The sequence below is a fragment of the Rhipicephalus sanguineus genome, chromosome 7, assembly GCF_013339695.2.
Source record: "Rhipicephalus sanguineus isolate Rsan-2018 chromosome 7, BIME_Rsan_1.4, whole genome shotgun sequence".
NCBI classification, from domain to species: Eukaryota; Metazoa; Arthropoda; class Arachnida; order Ixodida; family Ixodidae; genus Rhipicephalus; species Rhipicephalus sanguineus.
The window spans coordinates 28,417,373-28,442,174 of record NC_051182.1 but is presented as its reverse complement, the minus strand read 5'-3'; the positions used below and the strand labels follow the sequence as shown (position 1 = coordinate 28,442,174).

The 24,802-nt window shown below is 44.7% G+C and overlaps 2 protein-coding genes across 3 annotated transcripts in view; both read left to right on the top strand.

Annotated features, from left to right (window-relative positions):
* LOC119398574 (AP-4 complex accessory subunit Tepsin-like) overlaps positions 1–24,802 on the top strand; it is a 115,510-nt gene that overhangs the window by 19,713 nt on the left and 70,995 nt on the right. The window contains exons 4-8 of one of the 2 annotated variants that reach the window (XM_049417668.1): positions 3,712–3,805; positions 9,282–9,331; positions 9,712–9,787; positions 12,633–12,716; positions 16,389–16,595. In XM_049417668.1, coding sequence (XP_049273625.1) covers positions 3,712–3,805; positions 9,282–9,331; positions 9,712–9,787; positions 12,633–12,716; positions 16,389–16,595 — 511 coding nt within the window. The remainder of the gene's footprint in view (positions 1–3,711; positions 3,806–9,281; positions 9,332–9,711; positions 9,788–12,632; positions 12,717–16,388; positions 16,596–24,802) is intronic. The other variant, XM_049417667.1, reaches the window with a different exon arrangement.
* Positions 1–24,802, top strand: part of LOC119399345 (tyrosine-protein phosphatase non-receptor type 21) — a 57,217-nt gene that overhangs the window by 19,658 nt on the left and 12,757 nt on the right. The gene's annotated exons all lie outside the window — the stretch shown is intronic.

Here is a 24,802-nt window from a genome sequence, read left to right as displayed (position 1 = left end):
TCAGCTAATGACTCCAACGGGTAAATGCACCGCTCGGCTTGTAATCAGCGATTCCAGCTTCGTCGCCACTTTTGTCCTTCTACCAGAATGTTGTAAAGAGCTCATTTTGGGTATGGATTTTCTGCGAGAGTACGACGCTGTCATCAACATTCCGGACCGTATGGTGACGTTTTCCGCACATCTGTATGTCGACACCACCACGACCACCACTGACGACCGACACGAGCGTTTTGCGAGTAGCCGACGATGTGACGCTCCTGCCGAGATCCTGCTGCCTTGTGTCTGTATCATGTGAGCGGCCCGAGTCATAAAGATGTGATAGCGGAGCAAATAGCTGCGCTATTGCTTACGCAAGGTGTTTCCGTCGCGAGAGGCATTCTGGCATTAGCTGGTGGGCAGGCAGAAGTACTCCTCACCAACTTCAGCAACGAGCGCCGTCACATCCAGAAGGGTACCGCGATTGCCTACTACGACGACATCGACCAAACGAGGGATTGTTCGCTTTGCAATCTCATGACGCGACCACGCCTCCCTCGACTCCTTTGTCTGTCGACGTCAGTTCTACTCTGTCACCCTCTGATAGGCAGCGCCTACTGGAACTGATACACCAGTTCGAAAATTGTTTTTCGTGCACATCAAAGGTCAGGCAAACACCATTGACCAAGCACCGAATCGTTGTTGAAGATAACACGAGACCGATCCGACAGAATCCCTACCGTGTGGCTCCGAAAGAACGCGAGGAGATTCAAAAGCAAGTACAGAAGATGCTCCAGGATGATGTCATACAGCCTTCAAAAAGTCCTTGGGCATCTCCCGTGGTATTGGTTAAAAAGAAAGACGGCAGCTTGCGCTTCTGTATAGATTACCGCAAGTTAAACCAAGTCACGAAGAAAGACGTCTACCCCGCTGCCACACATGGACGATTCTCTGGATAGACTGCGGCATGCACGCTATTCTCATCAATGGACCTACGAAGCGGCTATTGGCAGATAGAGGTCGATGAGCGCGATCGTGAGGAAACTGCTTTCATGACGCCCGACGGTCTTTATGAATTTAAAGTCCTTCCATTCGGGTTATGTTCAGCGCCAGCCACTTTTCAGCGTTTGATGGACACCGTGCTATCAGGCCTGAAATGGCATACATGCTTGGTATATCTCGACGACGTTATTGTCTTCTCAGCTACATTTGAAGAACATCTAAACCGGTTATTCACAGTTCTCCAAGCTATACGTTCGGCTGGCCTGACGTTAAAACCAGAAAAATGTCATTTTGGCTTCAGTGAGCTTTCCTTCCTCGGTCACGTCGTAAGTCACGAGGGTGTTCGACCTGACCCAGCCAAAATAGACGCTGTTGCAAACTTTCCTGCACCACACAACAAAAAAGCAGTGAGGCGCTTCTTAGGACTATGTGCCTGTTACCGACGATTCATCGCGGACTTTTCGTCTATTGCGGCACCTTTGACCCGACTCACACGAGAGGATGTTCCCTTTCTTTGGGGCGAAAAGGAACAAATGGCATTTACCGGCTTACGTCAACGCCTCCGAACACCTCCAGTTCTTGCCGCACTTTGACCAGGAAGCGCCAACAGCACTTCACACCGACGCCAGCAATGTAGGCCTGGGCGACGTACTGGTACAGTGGCAAGACGGCACTGAAAAAGTGATAGCCTATGCCAGCCGAGCTCTCTCTCGCACCGAGGAGAACTACTCGACTACCGAGAAGGAATGTCTCGCTGTTGTGTGGGCAGTAATCAAATTTCGCCCATATTTGTACGGGCGCTCATTCAAGGTCGTCAGCGATCACCATTCGCTCTGCTGGCTCACTAACCTGAAAGACCCATCTGGCCGTTTGGCGCGCTGGAGCCTTCGGCTTCAAGAATTTGATATGAGCATAACTTATAAATCCGGAAAGAGGCATACTGACGCCGACTGCCTCTCGCGGTCGCCCGTCGAGCCTGCCGCCATTGATGACAAATCCGTGGACGCCGCATTCTTGGGAGTCGTCAACACGGCCACTATTTCACAAGAGCAGCGCGGCGACCCCAGAGCTGCTTCCGCTCATCGATTTCTGGGAAGGACGACGTAAAGACGTGCCGCGAATTTTTGCCAGAGGACTGCCATCTTTTTGTTTACGGAACGACGTTCTCTACAAGAAGAACTTTTCTCCAAGCGGCAGCGCGTACTTGCTCGTCGTGCCTTCATCACTGCGAAAAGAAATTTTAGAAGCCTGCCATGACGAGGCCACTTCCGGTCACCTAGGCTACACCCGAACGTTTGTCCCGACTGCGACGAAAGTACTACTGGCCAAAACTACATGCTGCTGTAAACATCACGTTCAGACTTGTGCTGACTGCCAAAGACGCAAAGCGCCCCCCGGTAAGCCAGCGGGCCTATTACATTCTGTAGAAGTACCAGCACGGCCATTCGCCCAAATTGGAATGGATTTCCTGGGCCCATTCCCAACTTCTACTGCAGGGAACCGATGGATCATTGTCGCCACTGATTACCTCTCTCGCTACACGGAGACAAAAGCTATGCAGAGGGGCCACAGCAGCAGCAGAAGCGGCTCACTTCTTCATCGAAAACGTCGTCCTTCGGCACGGCGCCCCAACAGTGGTCATCACCGACAGAGGAACTGCCTTCACCGCGGAACTTTTGGAGTCGGTTCTCAGGCTCAGTGGTACAGCTCACCGGAGAACGACTGCGTACCATCCCCAAACAAACGGACTAACGGAGCGCCTTAATAAGACCCTCGCAGACATGCTCTCTATGTACACATGCTCTCTATGTACACGGACCATAAAACCTGGGACGAAATCTTGCCTTACGTGACCTTCGCCTATAATACCGCTCGACAGGAAACTACTGGAATGACACCGTTCAGTTTAATCCATGGTCGCGAGGTCACGACAACGTTGGGCGCTATGCTGCCGCACGAGGGTGACGACATTGATACCGACGCCGAAGAATTTACTCAGCGCGTCGAGGAAGCCAGACAGCTTGCCCGCGTACGCATCTGTCATCAGCAACATAAAGATGCGAAACGGTACGACCTGCGACACAAATTCGTTACCTACACACCCGGCGACAAGGTGTGGGTCTGGATCCCAATACGTCGACGCGGACTTTCTGAAAAACTGCTGAGACGATACTTTGGTCCCTACAGAGTCATCCGACGCTTGAACGACGTGAACTACGAGGTCGTTCCCGACAGTGATTGTGGTTCCAGTCGCCGGAAGCATTCACCCGAAGTCGTGCATGTTGTGCGGATGAAACCGTACCTGTCCAGCTAACTCTGGTTGGGTTCCAGTGCATATGTGCGCGCTTTTCTAAGTAGAGCGCCTGGGCTGCGCATCGGGACGATGCCTCTTTCGGAGGGAGGCAAATGCCATGTGCTTGCTATGAGAAAGACGAAGAGGACAGCGAAAAGGCTCATACGCGTTTTACAGGAGCCAGAAAGAAGAAAGAAGAGAAGCTCGCTTGCGCGCGGTATTAAAAAGACCGACCTGCTGTTCTCTCGATCTTGGCGTTACGACCTCTCTCTTGACGTCGTGACAATATGTTATAGGCTGTACACCATGCCATAATTAAAGGATCTGTTACATTACCGTGTACAGACCAAATTACTTCTTTTCCATCACTTGAATAGAGTTGAATGATTAACTGTTACGCATTGATTTTCTTCTATCTCCATGTTCTGGATGCTGAGCAGTGCCTGAGAGTCCTGCATCATGTACTCACTAATGGTCATGCCACAGTACGTTCCATCCTAGCCAGAAAAGACACTGCCATTCGATCAGCTGCAAGTGAGTGCACCCTTCCTTTCATTTGATTATAAGCAGCTCTCTTGCCACACTTTTCATTGTTTGCTTTCTGACTATATGCTTCGAAAGCGTGAGCCCCACTCGGGACTTAAACTCCACACCATACATTCCAATGACTGCAATGAGATTCAGTAGATATAAGCTGTACATTTGAAACCAGGACATGGATACCTTAGGGATTTGACAAATGTGCTCTCTGGACCTCCTTTGCATGACTGTATGGCTGCACTTTCAGTGTCCTATGAACTAACAATGCATGTCCTACAATGAACACTGCCGCACGTGCTGCGTACATCCGACAGACGTGTCAGGGCCTTTTGCAGTGTGTGCTATGTGAGAATGGGACTTGACTGGTCATTTCAACAAAGGATATCATGTCTGCAGCACATGCTGAGTGATGGACGCAATGGGCAAAGCCCTAACAAGGTGAGATCAGACACATTGGGTGCACACATAACAAACATGCACATGGAAGTGCAGATTACTACTCTTAAAGCAGTTAGCTGGGCTAGTTGTAACACTGAATCGATGCATTTGCGGTGAATATGAGAAAAAGGAAAAAAATGCGCAAACACGGGAAGGCAAAAGAGCAGTGTTCTTACTGTTGTCTTGCCTTTCTGTGCTTGCATATTTTTTTCCTTTTTCTAGCATGTGCTGGAAATGCATCAGAATATTCCTCATTCATCTTGGTCTTCCAACTGGCACAAGCAGAGCACTGAAATAACTGAAGTCTTCAAAGTAAATTGCATAAGAAAAACATGTGATACCTGCATGATCTGCATGCAGGCTTTGGATTATAATTCAAATATGCGAGAAAACATTTCTTTACCAGCTAACTATTCATGTGTTAGCCTGAACAGTAGGCTACATGCTCTGGGAACTTTTAGGGTTCTATATCTGGAACAGGGTGTGCGGCGTATTTCCCGTTTGTGTTCAGAGCTGTGCATGCAGACAGTGGAACATGATTTGGATGTCTTGTGGACAAAGTATTTTTGCTGGGATACCATAGTGGGGATTATGCACACCACTGATTAGCTCTGGTTACACACCGCTACTTTTGGAAATGACGGCTACATTTGCATGCAGTGACATGGTTTCAGCATACTGTCAGTCCCACAGGCGGGATTATATTGTGTGTGTGTAAAAACAAAATAACAAAATATGAGCGCGAATAATTGATTGGCTATACAAGCAAAGAAGAACACGTAGAACAAAACGGTCAAGCGTAACACATGCAGCTGTCTGTCACTTTTGCTAAAAAATACATGGTTATACAGCTAATAGGAACATGAAAAGGGGAAATCACTTATCACATCTCTCATCTTCTTTTAACTCCAAAGGACAATTGCAGCCCATCTTCCTTTTTTTTTTCTCATGGCAGCACACAAGGTACTTGTCTGTTGTGCCTTTAAAGCAGGAGTCTCAAACATGCGGCCCGCGAACCTTTTGTTAGCACCCCACAGATTCTCAAAGAATAAACTTTAGTGTCTTTGCTAAATGGTATTCACATTATTTTCTTGCCTATTACGAATAACAACGCTTTGTTCGGGGGAACTACAGAGACTGGACTGGTTTCAAGCATTTTTTTTCCTGAGGCACCCACTGCAGTCACTATGTGTTGAAACATCACCGTAATACGGAACATTTTTTTGTGAATTTCAGTCATTCTGCAGACCGGTATTGATACCTTTCTCGAAACCTACGTCAAATTCCCTGCTGATATGACCCATATACAAGATATCAGAAAGGCATTGAAATGGCAACGTAAGGTAACATTTTGTTGAAATCCTCTACCCCAACCCCCCCTCCCCACTCCAATTTTCCCTTGGCCCTGTTGGACTAAATTTCAGGACTGTGGCCTGCTAGCTGAGATGAGTTTGAGACTCCTGCTTTTAAAGCTGCGACATATTGCGTCTAGCCAGTGCCAACTAGTGTAAATTCAGTTCTGTTTGTCTGGTTGGTGAAGCATAGTTTTGTCTTTGTATGTGGTGATTCACTCGCCTCCATTTATATGGTTGCTTGTTTATGCTAGGCATTGCTGTTGTGCTATGGACATTGAGCCTGCTCACAGTGGGCAGCGTTTTAATGGTTCCAGCATGCTCCAGCGTTTTAATGGCTAGAAGTCATTTGGAGCAGCTTTTTGTTGATGAGTTGCTCACTTATGAAAATGAAATAATCCAGCCTCGCCCTTGGGTATCGCACAGGCATATGCACTATGGCATTAAAGTCTAAGTAAGTTGGATGTTCTTGGCCGCACCGCAGTTTGTTCCAATGACCCTCTCAAGACAACGAGTGAGGAGCATTGGGGATATGCGGTACTTAGCACCTAACATTTCATATTGCTGGAAATGTGGTAGGGAGCTAGCACTTGTGTGGGTTGCAATGCTTGTTTGGGATCTTAAAGGACCAGTAAAGAGGCTCAGACTTTTTTTTTTACGCCTCCCAAACAAGCTTGCTAATTCGTGCAGAAGGCCACGGTGATCACATTCTGCAAATATCACAGCGCTGCACGCAGTGTAGATGCTCTATTCGAAAAACCATTTCTGCACCCCTCTCCAGCAACTGTCCAATCCTCCTCGTACGTGCAGTGACGTAATCTTACCCATGGGCAACTTTACATATCACCGACTTTGTCGATTGGCCTTCTGCACTACGAAACAGCGCCGCGCCCCTGCGGTGATGTGGTTTCAGCTGTGCATTTATCGCGCTTCTTCACCGCGCCGCTAAGGTGACCCTAGCGCCGCTTTGACACGAGTGACACATGGAGCAAGCCTTGCTCAGTCGTTGTCTGCGTGCCTATGACGTAATCACTGACATCATGTTCCGTCACCGAAGGGACGCCTACCCCTCTTGGCTGCTGAGAAGGGTAGGAAGGCCGAGTGAGAAACCGAATCGAGCCGAAGCAGGTTGTTCTATACCTTGTAGCTTCCTTATTACTGCACCTATTCGTAAAATCCTTGCGGCCGCATGCTCACACGATACAATAATAATAATAATAATTAGGGGTGTGCGAATATTCGAAATTTCGAATATTTGTCGAATAGTGTTTGCTATTCGATTCGATTCGCACTGGAATTTTACTATTCGAACTATTCGAACTTCCCGAAAACAAATACATACAGTCAAAGTCCGATTGACAGTGACCCCTTCGGATTTTCAATATGCTTCACCTCATCACACCCCGGTACTGCGGCAAAGCTGTCTTTCAAGCTTCGTTAGGACGAATTTTGCCAAGACACAGTCAACGTCCGATTGGAAGTGGTCCCAAGATTTTCAATATGCTTCACCTCATTACATCACGGTATTGCGGCAAAGCTGCCTTTCAAGCTCTGCTACGGTGCAAATGTATCAACTCAAGAAAACGCTGGTTCCAACATGCAGATGAAAGATGTGGCTGGGGTGGGGGCTCAATTAATGCTGATTTCGACCTGAAATTTGGGCAGGAAGTCCGAAAAATCGGAAGCCAAAGCTTTTTAGCATCCAAAATTTCGATGTTCTTATATATCGACGTCTAGGAGGCAGATTTGGAACTTGTCCGCCACATCACTTGGGCTTCCACAGAAGTTCCACAGAAAGAGGAGGAGAGGCTGAGGAAACGGCATCTTTGCCTATCACGTGTAAAGTGTTGTCGGCAACACTTTGGTTGCACCAAACCATGTACATAAATACAATTCGGCCTCTACATTGCCTCATTCTTGATAAGACAGCTATGAAACACCACCCCGCCAGTGCTTCATCAACCTAACGAAAAGAAACACTTTCATGTTGCTATCTCATAAGAATATGCTTAGGAATCCTCTCTAACTTTCTTTTCTGCAATTTCGCTTTGAAGTATTAGAAAAATATTCTAGAAATATTCGAAAAATATTCGATTCGATTCGCACTCACACTTCAATACTCGAATTCGCTTCGCACCCAAAATTTTGCTATCCGCACAGCTCTAATAATAATACTTTATTGACATTTGGCACAGTAACAATGTAATGCAAAATTGGCCTGCCAGAGCCTCATTGGGCTTGAAGGGCAGAGCCGACAGACAGCAGACAACAGGAATTCATTTACTAGGACCACTCAAATGCAGATACCTTTTTTTTAATCTTTTCGCGCATACATGCAAACAATAGATGCGCGAGTACAGCAGTGCATGAAGAAATAAATCTGATGGTAATGCATATAACGTCGCCTAGCCTTACAAGAGTTGACCATTCGTACATGCGATGCGCAGTTATAGCTTCATAACACATTTTGTACTGCGGGGTTGTTTAATGGCCCTTTAAAATATAGTTGGCACTGTCTTGGGCACTTACATGAACAATTTCTCAGTTTTTGCATGCACCAGCACCACCACAACATAACGAAATGTCTAATGCACCTGTGCAGCATTGTTGACAAATGGTCATTGATTGTATTACCTGGCACCTGTTCTTGAGATTTGAGAAAGCCCGCATTGACTTTTTATGATGGCAGCGTTTCCAACACTACTGTAACAGGGGATACATGAAATTCTGCAAATGAGGTTCTCTGCGCGTCTCATTTGACGCACGCATGATGGTGTATATCATCCTAGAAAAAGAAAGGGCATATGAAGGAAAGGGAGGTTAACTGGACTCACTTGGTCCCGTTCACTTCCCTGTGCAGAGGAAGAGGAATATGGGAAAGAAGTCATGTATAGCATAACTAAAGCAGTTGAGAAGAACTAGAGGTGCTATCTTAGCCGCCATCTTGTGTTTACTTCATTTTCGCTGAAAAATTCGTGAACATAGGGTGTCGCTGGAGCCAACGTTTCGACAAGTGGACTTGTCCTCTTCAGGGCAACCCAGCATGAATATTTCACCTCTACAACCTTCCATCTTCCCCTGAACTTCTGCCTTTTTTGGATCTACATGCTCGCTGTTTTTCATGTGTACCAGTAGCCCATTGTGCCATCAGAGCAGGGGCGGTGCCAGTTGGGGGGACGGGGGCGCAGCTGCCCCCCTAAGATATCCACCTGCCCCCACTTTGCCCCCCCCCCCCTCCCCAAGAGCGAACACATTCAAAACAGAGCACCTAAGTTTCCAGCCTCCCTGCCCCCCTGAAGGAACTCAATTTTCATGGGTGCCCCTCCTGGTAAAGATATCCTGGCACCGCCCCTGCATGAGCAAGAGGTCAACCATTTTGTGTGGGGCAAGCTAATAGTGTGGAGAAATGTAATTTCATCATTCTGCATATCTTCAATTTACTAGGTCTACAGAAAGAGAATTAAAAAAATTGTTTTACGTAACAGTTGGGATAGCTGTGCAGTCTATAGTGACTTTTGTCTTTTTGCTCATGTCTGTGGTTCTTTACCTTGAAGACTGATATGCAAATGACGGTGAGCTCATTTCTTTTGGGCATATACTAAATGTTAGCCTTTCATGCTTGGATCAAATTATTGGATCTTTTTTTTTCTAATGTTCTTTTCCTGCCCTTCCTGGAGCAGATGTGTCCGGTGGTGGTTCAGAGAACCAGTGCCTCCGCTTGCTTGCCAAGGTGAGTGGTGCTGTAATGGTTTAGAAGAACAGACTTAGAAGCTGTAATGGTGTAATGGTGCATAGAAATTTGCACACTGGGACTTTCACCTGCACAGTTTGATAATTAAGAGTTGTATAGGTCAAGCACCTATTTAACTAACATCTTGAGTGAAATAACTTGTATGATGAAGGATTCCTTACATCCCGGCTAGATTGCAAACGTCACGATGTGGGAGCCTTACATCGAGTTATGGCAGTGCAGGATGGCATAGTTTTTTGTCCGTAAGTGGATTAGTGTAAGGTGTGATTGAATAAAGCTGTTGAGGCAGTTTCCTGCAGTGTTAAAGAATTCACAGTTTCTAAGTTCTTGATGTGTTCCTTTGTATCCTTCGCTCAAAGGACCTGCTGCATGTGGTTCATGACGATGGTGCTGGGAGTCAACAGACTTCTGGCCAGCTGCCCCCTGCTCAGCAAGGTGGGTGACTTGCTCCAAACGATGACCGCAGTGACGGTTTGGATAAGTCATGCCATTCTTGCAAACATGGCTGCAGTGCATTATGACGGTGAGATGTAACCTTGGGCAAGTTGGTTGTTTCTTTTTACAAACAGCATGCTCTGGAAGTTGAAAATGCACGTGATCAAGGTTGGTAGCTTGGCAGCTGTGGTGCTGTGCAGCTAAGCACGAGTGCTTGAGTTTGTTTCTAGGCCACAATAGCTGCAGTTCCATAAGGGTGAAATGCATAAACACCCACACACTCTGATTTAGCCGCACGTAGAAGAACACCAGGTGGTCAAAATGAATTCAGAGTCCCCAATACAGGAGGCTCTCATCATTGTATCATGGTTTTGGTAGGTCAAACCCCACTATCTGTCTAACTTAGAAATATTTGCACATTAAAGAACAGCCAGCATTCAAAATTTGAACAGTTTTGCACTGTGGAGGGTCTCATAATCATATCTTTCTTTTTTTAACACATAAAGCTCTAGAAGTCTCTATTTTAAACACATCTCATCTTCTAACATACTTGCATTTTCCATATCATGCTGACTGTTATAATTCAACACTACAAAACTTTTGACACACATGATGAACAGCATGCAAAAGAGCGATAGAAGACAGAAATGACTTTATTAAGTGATAGAAACAGATAGGCAAGTGCATTACATATCTACAAATTTAAACATTCGGGAGGCTGATCATCATAATTAGTACTTTCTGAGCTAGCCAATTTGCAATCCTGTCGTGTTTTGCATTGATGTACAATTGAAAACACAGCTATTGTGCCTAAGTAAATATTGCGAACACTCGTATATTCATTATTCGCTTCAGTGAATAAAACACGGTGCTAACACAAGGGAGAAGGAAACTTATAGCGTGATCTTGTGTTAGTGCTGTGTTTTATTTGCTACTACAAAGCACATTCAATTGGCCCAATTGGCAGTCCTAAATCAGTGTCATCATCATGTTGTACATGCACATGTAAATCAGCATGTTGTACTATTTATGTTAAAAGCTATACTAGGTGTGCTGTTGTGCCACTCGTATGACAATCAGTGGATTCTTGCATAACTACTTGCATAACTACTGAGCCAAAATCTTGAATAACTACTGAGTGGTTGAAGTGCATCATTGAGGCTATCTTTTAAGCCAAAATAAAGATCCGCTCGCCACTGTTCCCTATATTCATGGCTCTCATGCATATCTCAAAGTAGCAATGATTTAATAAGAGACACTAAAGAGAACAACGATTTTCCTCATATTAGTAAATTACTCTTTCACAAACCAAAAATCACCAAGCTTGCCACAAGAAAAGGCTTGGTAAGCAAGAAAATGCACAAAAAAAAAAACACAGGTAGCGCCACCACCTTGAAGATCCTGCACCAAATAACATGACGTCACAGATTTTCACAGCGTCTACTAGTTCCTACATAGTTCCTAAGCAGTGACAATGAAGTACATTGTCCTCTGAGGGGGCCATAGACTCAACATACCAAGTTTAGGGAAATTTCGTGGAGCCGGTGTCACTAAAATACGAAAAATGTCCTCTGAAATACGTGATGTCATGCATGCAGATTTCGGTGCGAAATTTAGAAATGGAACCTTGACCTTAATTTACTCCCATGTTATATTTACTATGACGTCGAAATTAACAACATTAGAGTTTTCACAGTACAATTTATTAGTCTAAACCAATTCATTATGTCACTTTAGAGTCCCTTTAATGAAATTTTGTTCAAGAGCTTCCCACTTGTGATACATTAGAATGTCTGAGAATATTACAACTTAATAAATAAACAAACAAAAAATTAAATGATACTGATTAGGACACGAATCTAAATTATAGCTAGTGTAGCACAATTAATCCTTGTTCATAGTTGTTAATTTAAAATAGTACTTTCTACTCTAAATACATTTTTGACAGAGAACATCTGAAGTACTTGACTCAGATCACACATTTTAGATTGTGCATTTTTCAGATAAGCCATGTTTCTTAATTATAAAAAAAATTCATTATTCAGGTTCTTCTGATGTGATGAAAGTGGATGCTTTAACTGTTTTGGGCATTGCGAGTTTTGGGCATTGCGAATTTTCAATTGTTGTTGTCTTGCATCAAGTGAAAGGCGAAGTCCTCAAGAGCCTAGAAAACACATTGCTAAGGGTGAGTGCACCCTGAAAAACAAATTACACTATGTTTTTAAAAGCTATTTTCGGTTCCTACTGTACCCTGATGTCACAACAAGGTATGAGCTTCTCATCTCGTGCTCGCACAAGATATTGTGACGTTTCTATGGCTGCTCTGTACCGTGGCTCCATTGGTGACCCACAAGCGGCCATTTTGGAAGTTTTGGTACCTGACATCATCACAACTAGCTAGACTGCTGCACGAGGTCACCAGAATTAGTACTGTAGCTTGACGTCAAGCTACTGTCAGTGTTGCTAAATTCAGAAAAAATTTTGCTGCAGTCGATTCATGAGGCAGTAAGCTCTTTTTTTAGAACTTCAATAACATTTGCTGACAGGCTAGTTCCTTGTGTTTCGTTTGTGTTGTTTTTACTTATGAACTCTTTTTAGAAGCCATTTGATCATAACTTGGAAAAATGTTGCAGGGCCCCTTTAATTCTAGTGCCGCCTGTACTCTACAAAGCTGCTTCTTTAAAAGTGTTATCTTAGTGGTGCTTTAGTCAATCAGCAAGTGGCAGTTCAAGCAAATGTTGGCTCCTAACGACACTGTTTTTCCCGTGTCTTGAAGCTCAAAATAAAATGTTTGTATGTCATGCGTGTTTACTTTCGTTATTCATGAGTGTTCTATGCTTTGCAGAAAACCGGTCGTATTCTGGGCTTGGGGCTTCGGTGGCTACAACTGGAAAATACCAGGGATTTGGAAATGCACCACTAGGCCCAAGTATGCTTCGTTAAGCTCGTTAACATGCTGGTCTTCTCATTGCTTGGTGTTGCTAATCTATTACTCAAAGTGAAACTACTATTTACAAAGAATGCTCGCTATTCCTTGGTGTCTGTTTGGCCAACCCGAGCAATTTTCAGGGCAAATGTGTGCTATTTAAACAGTGCAGAGCATGCAACAAGAGATTTGAATGGGGCAGGATGTGTTATCTGCGCTATTTGCAACCGTGAATCAGTTCTGCGGAAGTCTGCGAGATGCCCTAATGTTCATGAAAGCATTGTAAACCAACAATTTGTGACACCCGCCTGACATTTTGAATGCAAACCAACTAGCCTGTATGAGAGAAAAATTGCGTTTAAGGTTTCTATAAACATTATTGCTGCAGACATGGCTAAATATTTTGTACAAAAACAAAAGCAAGCTACTAGACCCATTTCTTCAATTATTTTTCGTCTCTTTTTTTATGTGTAGCTTAATTCTTTCTCTACCTCTGATAACTATAATTGTCATGAGATGACCTGCCTATATAAACAATGACAAGTACTTAATGTCATCATGAAGTCTGCCACAGTAGAGTAGCGGCTATGGTGTTTGGCTGTTGACCTGAAGGTCGTGGGTTTGATCCCAGCCGCGGTGGTCGCATTTCAATGAAGGCGAAATGCTAGAGGCCGGTGTACTGTGTGATGTCAGTGTATGTAAAGAAAACTGGATGTTCGAAATTCCCAGTGCCCTCCACTACGGCGTCTCTCATAATCATATCGTGGTTTTGGGACATAAAACCCTAGATATTATTGTTATTATTATTATTATTATTTTGTCATCATGAACAAAAAATGAAGAAGTTTACACTAGCCGTGTAAAGCTTAAGAAACAGCGAAGCTTGTCGATCTTAGGTGGTTAACGTGGCCTTTTTGACTGATGCTAGGTCTTTCCTTGGTATAAACAGAGTAGAGTCGAACCACAGCCTGTCACAGGCCATGCAAGAATGTCCAAACTCCAGCTCCAGAAACTAACGTGCAAACCTGGCTGTGGCACCCATGGCAGAAGCGCGTGCCTTTCATCGCTTGTACTCAGCTCGCGCCACAATGGGCAAACTCAGTGCGGTGGCTGCGTAGACTGCCTCCATCTGTGGGCGTGGCTTGGCGGCGGCTGCTCCTCGGCGCATGCATGGCTAGGCGAGGTTAAACCCAGGCAGTGCGCAGCTTTGGCTTGGTTATGATAAGCAATGGCGCGGAGGGTTTATGCGGACACCTGATGTCTTACCTCGAGCTTTAGAGCTTCACTCTTAGAATGCCTCTTACAAGAAAGTGATCATGATTAAAATTGTCAAATTGTGTCTCTCCTTTTCTTTAATTGCCACATTTTCTGGCACCTGCATGGCTGGCAGCCTTATCCTAGCATGCATCAAGGGAATAAAACCTTGTGCAAGGGGAAGTGTTTTTGTCAAATCCTCGTCAGTTGACAGCTCTGTAAGCTTCCCTATACTCGGCGACAACTTATCTTGACAGTGGAGCCAAGGCTACGGAGGCGGGGCTTCCGCACATTCGTGTTGCTCCGCAAGTAGTACGGCAGCTTGCGGCTGATTTCGGTTTTGCTCACTCGAACCATTAACTCGTTTAGAAATTTATATACACGAAAAGTGTGAATGGGAGAAACATTTCGATTGTTCAGTGCACATTTTAATATTACGAGTGTATTTTTCTTGGAAAACTAAACAGTGCGTTTGCAGCCGCACACTGACCCACAACGTCATGGACGCCATGTTTACTTTGGAAAACGGGCGTGCTGAAAAGGTGGTGCTGTGTAAGAAATGGAAAGGAAAGAGAAGCATTCTTGCAAAGTGAGCAATAGCAGTATTTTACCTACGACTTTCCGAAACTGTTTGAGTCTCGTAATAAATAAAGCACCATTTATTTCAGCAAGGCAAATGATAAAATTATCAGTAAACTTAAGTACTATTTTTTGGCACGGTAGCAGGCATGCGCTTCGGTTTTGTAGCTTCCACAGTGCTGTCAGAAAAGTTGTCGCTGAGTATAGAAAGCTGAAAGTGATGTTTTCTTTAGGGGTGTGCGAATATTCGAAATTTCGAATATTTTTCGAATAGTGTTTGCTATTCGATTCGATTCGCACTGAAATTTTACTGTTCGAACTATTCGAACTTCCCAAAGACAAATGCAGTCAACGTCCGGTTGAAAGTGACCCCTTCAGATTTTTAATATGCTTCGCCTCATTACACTTTCGTATTGCGGCAAAGCTGCCTTTCAAGCTCCGTTACGGTCGAACTTAGCCAAGAGACAGTCAACGTCCGTTTGGAAGTGGTCTCTAGATTTTCAATATGCTTCACCTCATCACACCCCCCTATTGCGGCAAAGCTGTCTTTCAAGCTCCGCTACTCAAGAAAACGCAGGTTCCAACATGGAGATGAAAGATGTGGCAGAGTTGGGGGCTCAATTAATGCTCTTTTGGACCTGAAATTTGGGCAGGAAGTCCGAAAAATCGGACGCCGAAGCTTTTTAGCATCCAAAATTTCAGATGTTCTTATATATCGACGTCTACGAGGCAGATTTGGAACTCCGGACTTGAAGGGAGCACACCCTTGTCTGCCACATCAGTTGGGTTTCCACCGAAGTTGAAAGAGGAGGAGAGGCTGAGGAAATGGCAGCTTTGCCTATCACGTGTAAAGTGTTGTTGGCAACACTTTGGTTGCACCAAATCATGTACATAAATACAATTCGGCCTCTACATTGCCTCATTCTTGATAAGAAAGACAACTATGAAACACCACCCCCGCCAGTGCTTCATCAACCTAGCGAAAAGAAACACTTTCATGTTTGTTATCTCACAAGAACATACTTAGGGATTCTCTGCAACTTTTTCTGTAATTTCACTTTGAATTATTCGAAAAATGTTTGAGAAATATTCGAAAATTATTCGAAAATTATTCGATTCGATTCGCACTCAATCATTATTATTCGAATTCGCTTCGCACCCAAAATTTTGCTATTCGCACAGCTCTAGTTTTCTTTGAGGGTTCAGACAATGATGGTTGCCTCGCAGAGAAGGCTCTTTCAAACATGTCTTTCAAGCACATTAAGAAATAAAGCAAGCTTGCTCATTTGAATGGTGCCATTTTATTCAGAAAAAAAAGGTCTACAAACTGCATGAAAAAAAAACATATATATGTATATATATTGGGTATAGCTATGGCATATTTTTCATCATTTTTGTGGTAGACAAAGGGGTTAAGGTAAACATATGGGAGTGCAGAAGTTAGATCGATTGCCTTGTTATCTATGAGTGGTGCTGCAAGTGTGGCTTCAATTTGGTCACAAAGACAGAGTGATATTGTAGCTTTTGCATGAAAGGTCGTATTGCGAGTGCCCAGTCAGAGCATACGACAGTGGGTCTCTGTTCATTGAGGCCCTTTTCTGGGTATGATGTATTACAATAAAACTGAAAAATGGGCGATTTGGTTATTATTCGTGGTGAAATTTCAACATGCACGAAAGACATAGACCGACTGTAGGAGACAAATTGGCGCTTATTTGTCCCCTACAGCGTATCCTTTGTCTTATGCACATGCTGAAACTTCGCCATGATGTAGTACAGAGTTCTGCCGACAGCAAGGCAGTGTAAGGGATGCATTCTAACCAGCCGCTTCTGCTTGTTCAGAGACACTGACCGAACAGGTGACTGACGGGATCGCGAGGGTTGTGGACAAGATCTCGGGGAAGCCGGCCGACAAGGGTAGCACTGACCTGCTGACCGAAGACCTGCCCAAGTTTCAGCCCGTGACAGTTCAGTCCCCGCCTTCCATGCCGGTAAAAACTGCCAGCATTCCACAGCAGCCAGTGAAGGTTGCAGCAAAACCACAGAAAGGCAAGTTTGTATCAGGAGGCAAGATCTTACCAACCATACTGCATTACTGTATATATACCTTCACAAATGGTATCTCAATTTGGTTTTCTTTATCTCCTTTATTTCAAGCGTATGCCCGTCGTCAGTCAGCGCATGCTTTTATGCCATCCATTTCTTTGCCTTGTGTTTATTTGCTGTATGGTTCACTTGCTAGCTGTTTGCAAATGTTATTTTCCTTTGTTTTTATTTCTTATGCTGTTGTATGGAGGATGTCTGCTGTGATGTAGGAGGCCTGGTCTGGTGACCCTTAACATTGCCTTTAGTTTCCTGCATCACGACAGTCATGTATTGTCGGCCAAATCAATCAATCAACCAGTCAAGCAGTCTCTCTCTGGGTTCGCTTAACTAAAGCTAATACAAGTTAAGGCATCCATTATTATGCATCCATTCACGTGCACTCATTGGCATTATTTTCAATGTCGTTTGCTAACGTCACCACTTGTTCTGCATGATACGGTGTCACTTAAAATAAATGTGGCAACTCTTGGAACCCTTGAACCTTTTCACTGCCGGGCTTTTTTTTTTTTTGGCACTGCTTCACACTGCTCACCGGGTTTTCTTTTTTCTTTTGCTGCATGTTGTGTGGAACTTTGGTGTTTGCAATGCAGTTGGATGCTTTTTGGGATGTGTAAATATTTTTATTGAGGATTATCTGATGAAATAAAGCACTGCACTTGTTACAAACAAATTAACAAGGATAAGCAAATTACATTCGATTAAATAATAACTAAATGATTAGGCACTAATTCAGAGTAGCAGAGTCACAAATTAACCATTTTCAGCAGAGTCTGAATTCATCAAGAGCTCCTGAATCCCTTTTTGTCCATCAAATAGCGTGCACGTGGCATGCCCTCGCCATGGCTTTGCAGCTGAGACGCTGGCAAAGAGACGCGAACCGACTTGTGTGTACAAACACACGCATCTGTTGTGAAAGATTTTACTAGTTATTGTTGGTTGTTTCTAGGTACCTTTCATAGATGGTGGGCCGTGCCTGCATTGCATTTACAAGAGTTCTCTTGGGAGTGGCAGGGAGTGTTCTAAAGAGGCGAAATGAGCATACTCAGGCACGGCCGGGCTAGATGCACGCGCGCGCGCCCTTCTTACGGCCTTCGCATCGGGTGTAGTACATGCCTCTCGCCGCTGCTTTGAGGGGGGCGCTGCGACCCTGACCCCTCCGCCGCTCCGTGCAGCGTGCAACGCCGGCACACGAGTTCGGGCGCGCTTCTTCACTCACCGCGCGTTGAAAAACAAGTTGCGTAATCGTTGAAGATGCACAAATAGTTATTTTGACTTCTTATATGCGCAACGTGCATCGAGCTTAAGCTTATCGAAAAACGTATAAATGCCAGAGCCGGGAGTACAGCTCTCCGCCATTAAACGTGTAGACATTCTGAGGTTTAGAAATAAATATATTGCTCGTAAGCACTCGCAAATAGTTGAACCCTTTCAAGTGAAAACTTTTCCGGACTTCACAAATGTCTCGTTCACAACCTAAAATCCTTCCTAGTCGGCTTGTGTGCGTAGGTGGAAGGCTTCGTTTGCGTCAGTCAGTTTGTTAAGTGATTGACGAGGAAAAATCTTGGGAATTGTTCGGCTATGAGATCTGCGGATCGTAGGGAGTGGCTGTCGTCAACGCCTTCAGGGCAGCTAAGAGGGAGCGCGTTGCAAGTAGGGCTCTGCTGTTTCCAAAACTTCTAGCACATTCCTGCGTGGCAGGTGTTCAGAGGCCTTATTGAAAAAAGACCACTATCTTGACCAAAAGAGCTAGAAACTCAGGCCTCGGGTAGTGTAGTTCGTTCCTGTCTTGTGCTCGCAGTAGCTTGTACAGCTGATGCTGCCTGTTGTTGGTCGTCAGCAGCGCAGCGCAAGTCACATCCGAGGTCTGTAATAATAATAAGCGACGAGGAGAGTCTGAAAAGTGCGAGCGACTTGAGCGGTTGTGCGTTTGAGCGGTGCGATTAGAGCGGTTGTGCGTTGTTAGTAGTGCGATTTGAGCGAATATGCGTATGCGACTTTGTGTTATGAGTTTTGCGTTGCAACCAAGTTGTTGAGAATTAAATGTAAACTTCTTTTTCCCTTTTAACTGTGTGTCGTGCGTTGCGTTTTCAATTGTGTCTTATTTACGGCCCAGCCATCCTGACGCTAACAAAAGGAACGCGAAAGAGCTCGGGGTCTCCTGAATTAATGTTTCCAGGTGGTGTTAAAACTTGACAATGCACACCACACTCTCGGGGCGTGCCGTCCGAAGGGGTTATTCAGCAGCAAGAGTCCTCTCTTGTTCTTCTTGTTTTTTTACTTTCTTTCTCCCTATACGCAGTTCTTTTCAACCCTTAGAGATACAACTCACGTACATGTTTCAAAGAGCTGTCAAGCTGCAGACTGCAGCTTTTAGCCGTGAAAACCACTCCAAATATATTTGGAAAAATAAAGAAAAGAAAATAGCTAGCAAGGGGAAGGCGTGCTCGTCATTTATGTAAGCGACCTCTCTTAATTTCGGCCTCGTTGTCCAACGAGACCAAGGGCCAAAGGTATTTGATGCTCTCTGCTTGCAGAACAGGTGCACCGTTTTTTATCTCTCTCTCTGATCGTTGCCAGTGCTTCAAGCCTCCTGCGTTATGCCTCTGATGGTTTGCGCAAACGCAACACGGACGTAAAGAAGAAAAAAGGACGACACAAGCGCTATCAAACAACTGAATGTTTATTGGAAAAATCACAAATATATGTCCAAGAAAGAGAACTGCGTGAGCTGCCCTTCTATCGCTTTGATTGATAAGGAAGTGCTTTCCTGGAAAGGGCGTAGTTTGTTAGCATACACGTTTTTATCTGTCAATTATCTTTGGCGCATGTGCGGGTTTGTTGTTTTTTCTCTTTCTTTTACATATATATTTGTGATTTTTCCAATAATCATTCAGTTGTTAGATAGCGCTTGTGTCGTTATTTTTTCTTTTTTCGTCCGTGTTGCGTTTGCGCTAACCATCATGAGCATTTTCCAACTCACCCAATTCGCTAACCTCCTGCATTATGCCTCGTTAGCCGATTCTTCCACAGTTTTACTGAGTTTAAGCTTGTATTCTCCACGGGCACGTGCATACCTACATTATGCGGCGAGCCGTCTGATAACATTAGTTCTTTTTTTTTAAAGAGACGATCCTCCACTACCCCCGACTTCCTGAATAATCCCCCTCCCCCCTCTCTGTCGAGAACCCCCATTCCGCGGTTTCACATCGAGCAACGCTCTTGTGCCGAGTGCGCGGCGCAGGAGATGCACGGTCAGGGTTGCAGCGCCCCTACCACCGCCGGGCGGCGAAACATACTGAGAAACTCTCCCATTGCTTTAGCGGCGGGTGAGAAGGCCGTAAGAAAAGAAGCGCCCGTGCGGTCTAGCCCGGCCGTGACTCAGGATTGTGCGTGTGTGGTCACCCGAGCTGTCTAGGGATTGGCAATCAAAGGGTTAAGACACATAAGCAAGGTCACAGATGAATCCACTTTTAAATTCAACGTTTTATTTTATACATTCTGATGCTTGTTAATTGCCTCGACTTTACACTTTTCTGAAGGCAGAGTGAGCGCATAGCTCGCATGCCTCGAGCCACACATTTATTACTTACTTAGCGTAAGCTATCACGAGCTCAGAACAACCAATTTTGGTGTCAATGTTTTCTGCTGCTGTTGTCTGTCGTTACTATCACGCACAATCAGAAAAAAAAATAGTTCGAAGCATAATCAAACCCACGCGCTCTGCACTGCAGTCAGGTATTACACCACAGAGCCACACCAGTGCTTGAAACTCCCTCAGAAAAAGACCCCATTCAGGTGTCATGTCAGGCAAAAAGTCGCGTGACATAATGTAATATTGCATGGAAGAAGCGTGCGATTTCACCACTCATCACACCAGGGAATTGCGCAGAGTTAAAGCTGCCCTCCATTACAAAGTGCTCAGCCATATTACATTATCATCAGCATCATCAATCATGGCATCAACAAAGTGTGCAACTACGTAGGTGCACACATTGCCTTACGGACGTGTAGTGGGTACATCACAAAATTAATATGAATTACAGTATGGTGGGTACTTTGCAAGTGTACATGCAGCACTGTTTGCTGTAGAATTCTAAGAGAGTTCAGAACAGAATTTTCTCAAGCCTAGGCAATGAAGAGGACCCAGCCGAGTTCACCAAGCTAGATGACATCTTATACCACCGATTGTCATCGGGAACGTATACAGTGGTAGCTTCATGCAAACTGCGTCCTGCCATTCTATATATACAAGCATTTCATGATGGCGTAGGGCACTTTGACACAAAGCGTACATTGCTAAAGGTCCGGGATCGTTATTGGTGGCCGGACATGGAACAATCAATGGAAAGCTATCATCCTCTCAATGCTGCCAACAGTTCAATTGCCCTACCTCGCACAGCAGTCTTCTTGGCACAATGCCTACCACAGACATTCCATTTTACAGCGTAGCAATTGACCATGTAACTATGCCACCCAGTAACTCAACTCGCCACGGTGGTCTAGTGGTTATGGTGCTCGACTGCTGACCCGCAGGTCACCGTATCGAATCCCGGTTGCGGCGGCTGCATTTTCGATGAAGGTGAAAATGCTTGAGGCCCGTATGCTTAGATTTAGGTGCACGTTAAAGAACCCCAGGCGGTCACAATTTCCAGAGCCCCCCACTACGGCGTCTCTCATAATCATATCGTGGTTTTGGGATGTTAAACCCCAACAATTATTATTACCCAGTAACTCAAACCGGTACATTCTCAGTGTTGTTGATTTTGCCACCCGCTATATCGTGCCTGCAGCAGTTTCATCTACACGCGACGTTATCAAGCATTTGCACAATGTGTTCTACACCTATGGCATGCCAGACTACTGCCTCTCGAACCATGGCTCAGCCTTAGAGTCCAATGCATTCATGCACTTCATGAGTCTCCATACAGTCGGTCATGAGCCTCCACTCGGTCGAACTTCATTTCACAACTGCCTATCATCCCGAAGACAATGGCTTAGTCGAGAGAAGCAATGGAACGCTCCTGGCAGTTCTCTGCAAGATCTGTGCAATGGAACCATTGTCATGCTTGCCGCCTCACAGGGCAGCTTACGGCATCAACGTTTATTCCTTATTATTATTACTTATTTATACATACTGCAGCCCATTAGCGCTATGGCAGGTATGGGCGTACATGTAAGTAAATATACAGAGATATGTGATATGCAGAGATAGGAACATTTAAGGACATGTAAATAGGAACATATAAATATGAACAATATAGGAACATGCAAGGGAACTATGCATCAGCAACAGTTCCAATGTCCCATTGATGTAACGTGCCTATAGCTTGTACTGCTTACCCCTTGTCCTCTTCATGCCTTTGTTCTAATGTCCTCTCTCTCATTTCTTTCTCCATAGTTATCATTAAATGTGCATATTTCTGCACGGACAGCCCAACATGAAGAAAAACTAACTTGAAGGGCGCTTGAGCTTCGCCTGCAAGAGTAAAATGCGATAGTGCAATCAAGCCCCATGCTCATCGCCTTCTCGATTGCTAGCCTGGCTTCAGTTCTCAGTGCATGTATACCTCAACTGTGCTGTAAAGAAACGAACGACTGTGCACGTGACATTGGCTGTTTCAAGCTACCCTAGAATGCCTACTGCAAGTGCAGTTGTTAAGTGCCCTGTACACCATAATTCTTCCGTTTATGAATCAGCGAAGGGCCCACTACGCATCTGTAAGGCAACATGCGAGCCTACGCAGCTGCTCACTTTGTTGACGCTTTTGCAGCTGATGATGATTAACTATGTCTGAGTGCTTTGTAATGGGTGGGCCTTTCAAACACCCACTCATTGCGCAATTCACATGTTTTGACACCTGGGGCGGTTCTATGCTTCTGCTACGCATATTATATGCGTTAAGGGGACTCCTTCCTCTACATGACATTTGGATAGTATTTTTTTTTTCCGAAGCAGTTTCAAGGAATAGTGTCGCTTGCAGTAGAACACCTGCTTGCCATGTAGACAGCCTGGGTTTGATTCTTACTCGGACCGAAGATTTTTATTATTTAATTTGCATCTGTCTCGATTTTTCAGTCACGGAAAAGATGATGATTTTTCACTCACAGGCAATGACGATGACACAGCAATTTCTGCGAAACAAGCTCTTTAATGCTATCGTGTTATAATACCCAAAATCGGTGGTGTGAAAGAACAAGAATTTTGCCTATTGGCCATATGGATGGTGCCAAGATGGCAGTACGTGATGGCAGTCATATGAAATTCATATATTTAGTGCATGTCACAGTGTTAAATGCAGTGTTAAATGCAGCCAAGGATGGCAAAAGATTAGGTGAACTGATGAAATGAAGAAATTTGGAGGCACAAGAACTTTGAGGACGTTTGAGGTTCGCCTTCTAGAGTAGAACGTGATATCGTAATTGGGCCTCGTGCGCATCGCCTTCAACTGTGCTGCTAGGAAAGGAACAATTGTGCACATAACATTGGCCGTTTCAAGCTATTCTAGAAGGCCTACTGGATGTACAGTTGCGAAGTGCCCACTATGCCATAATTCTTTCTTTTGCAAATTATGAAGTGCTCACTAAGTGTCCATAAGGTGCCACAGTACCTGTACAGCTGCACACTTTGTAATGGTGGGCACCTTTAACCCTTTGTGCATCAGGAGGACACATACAACCCACTTGTCCTCCTGCAGAAAATTTTTTCCCACATAACCTGTCGCAATTAGCGCAACACTATGTGGCTGCTATCTTAACTAAGTGTATGTAAGCTTGAGAAAAATTGTTTTACAGTGGTTTCGAAAGGTGGCAGTAGTGCCACAATGCTGTTGAAATTTGTTACATTTCTTACGAAGCTTCTGAATTTTCCTCTCGTTCAGATTGTTAAAAAAATCTGTCACTCCAAATGCGAGGTAATTTTCTCTTTTTTCTGGTTTTCTAGAGAGGCGATTTCAGCTCCCAGTCATCACGTGTCGTAGATTTGGGCAGTAACTTGACTGATAAATGCATCGAAACACAGTCCTTTGCGAAATTGCCATGCTCTTCACTAAGCGTAATTGTGGATAATGGTGCATAGAAATAATTTTCTTGAATTCATACACCTCTTGAAAACTGGGCAAATATTCAGGGACATTAGTACTCGACCATATCGACAGCGGAAGAAGGGACAGCAAAATCGACGAAAGATGGTTGGTGTACGCGGTGAAGCAAGCTTTACAGCAACAGGCCACAGTCCTATGAAGGCTTGTAAGGCGAATATGCAGGTGCTGTTCTGCTGCTGGAAATGAGGTGCGCACAACGTTCCTCTGCACCACTTGAGAAATGCTCCTCCGCGCCATTTGTCTTGGCCGTTTCATCCCAAATACCGGGTGATGTGATCACATGATGGTACCTTCCTGAGTCAGCGGGGCATATTTGTCCCGCTTTTTCCTGCAAAGTATTGGCTTGATATTGATGAAATTTGTTTTATACTATTTCTTTGTGGTTTATACGTATATACATACCATAGCTGGTTTTTGTAACACCGTGTCAAAAATATAGATGGACCTACAAAAGGTTAAACCAGCTACTCCTTGCGCAACTCGCATGTTTTGACGCTTGGTGTGATTCTACGATTCTTTCACACAGTATTACATGCGTTAAGGAGACTCCTCCCTGTACATGACATTCTTATAGTGTTCTCTTACAAAACAGTTTCAAGCACTGGCATGGCCCCACGGTAGAACACCTGTTTGCCACGCAGGAGGCCTGGGCTTGATTCTCACTCAAACCGAACATTTCTATTTATTTATTTGCATCTATTCTGACTTTTCGCTCACAAGCAACGATGCCGACGCCAACACCGCCATGTCTGTGGAACGAGCTCTTTAACGCTATCACATTACAATGGAATCAGCTTGTACAGGGCTGGGTGGGTTGGAGATCGTTCGTAGAGGCCTTCATACAGCAGTGGGCATAACATAGGTCGAGTGTGATGATTATGCCTTGTGTTGAATACTTCATCTATGCTCAAATGTGCTTGTCACATTGAGCATAGATGAAATAAGGGCCATGATGAGTAGCGATGGAACTAAAGTATGAGGTTTTACCGATAACTTGGCACCCACTGCTGCAGCCCGTAGAAGGGCCGGGCCGGAGGCGGCTGGGATGAT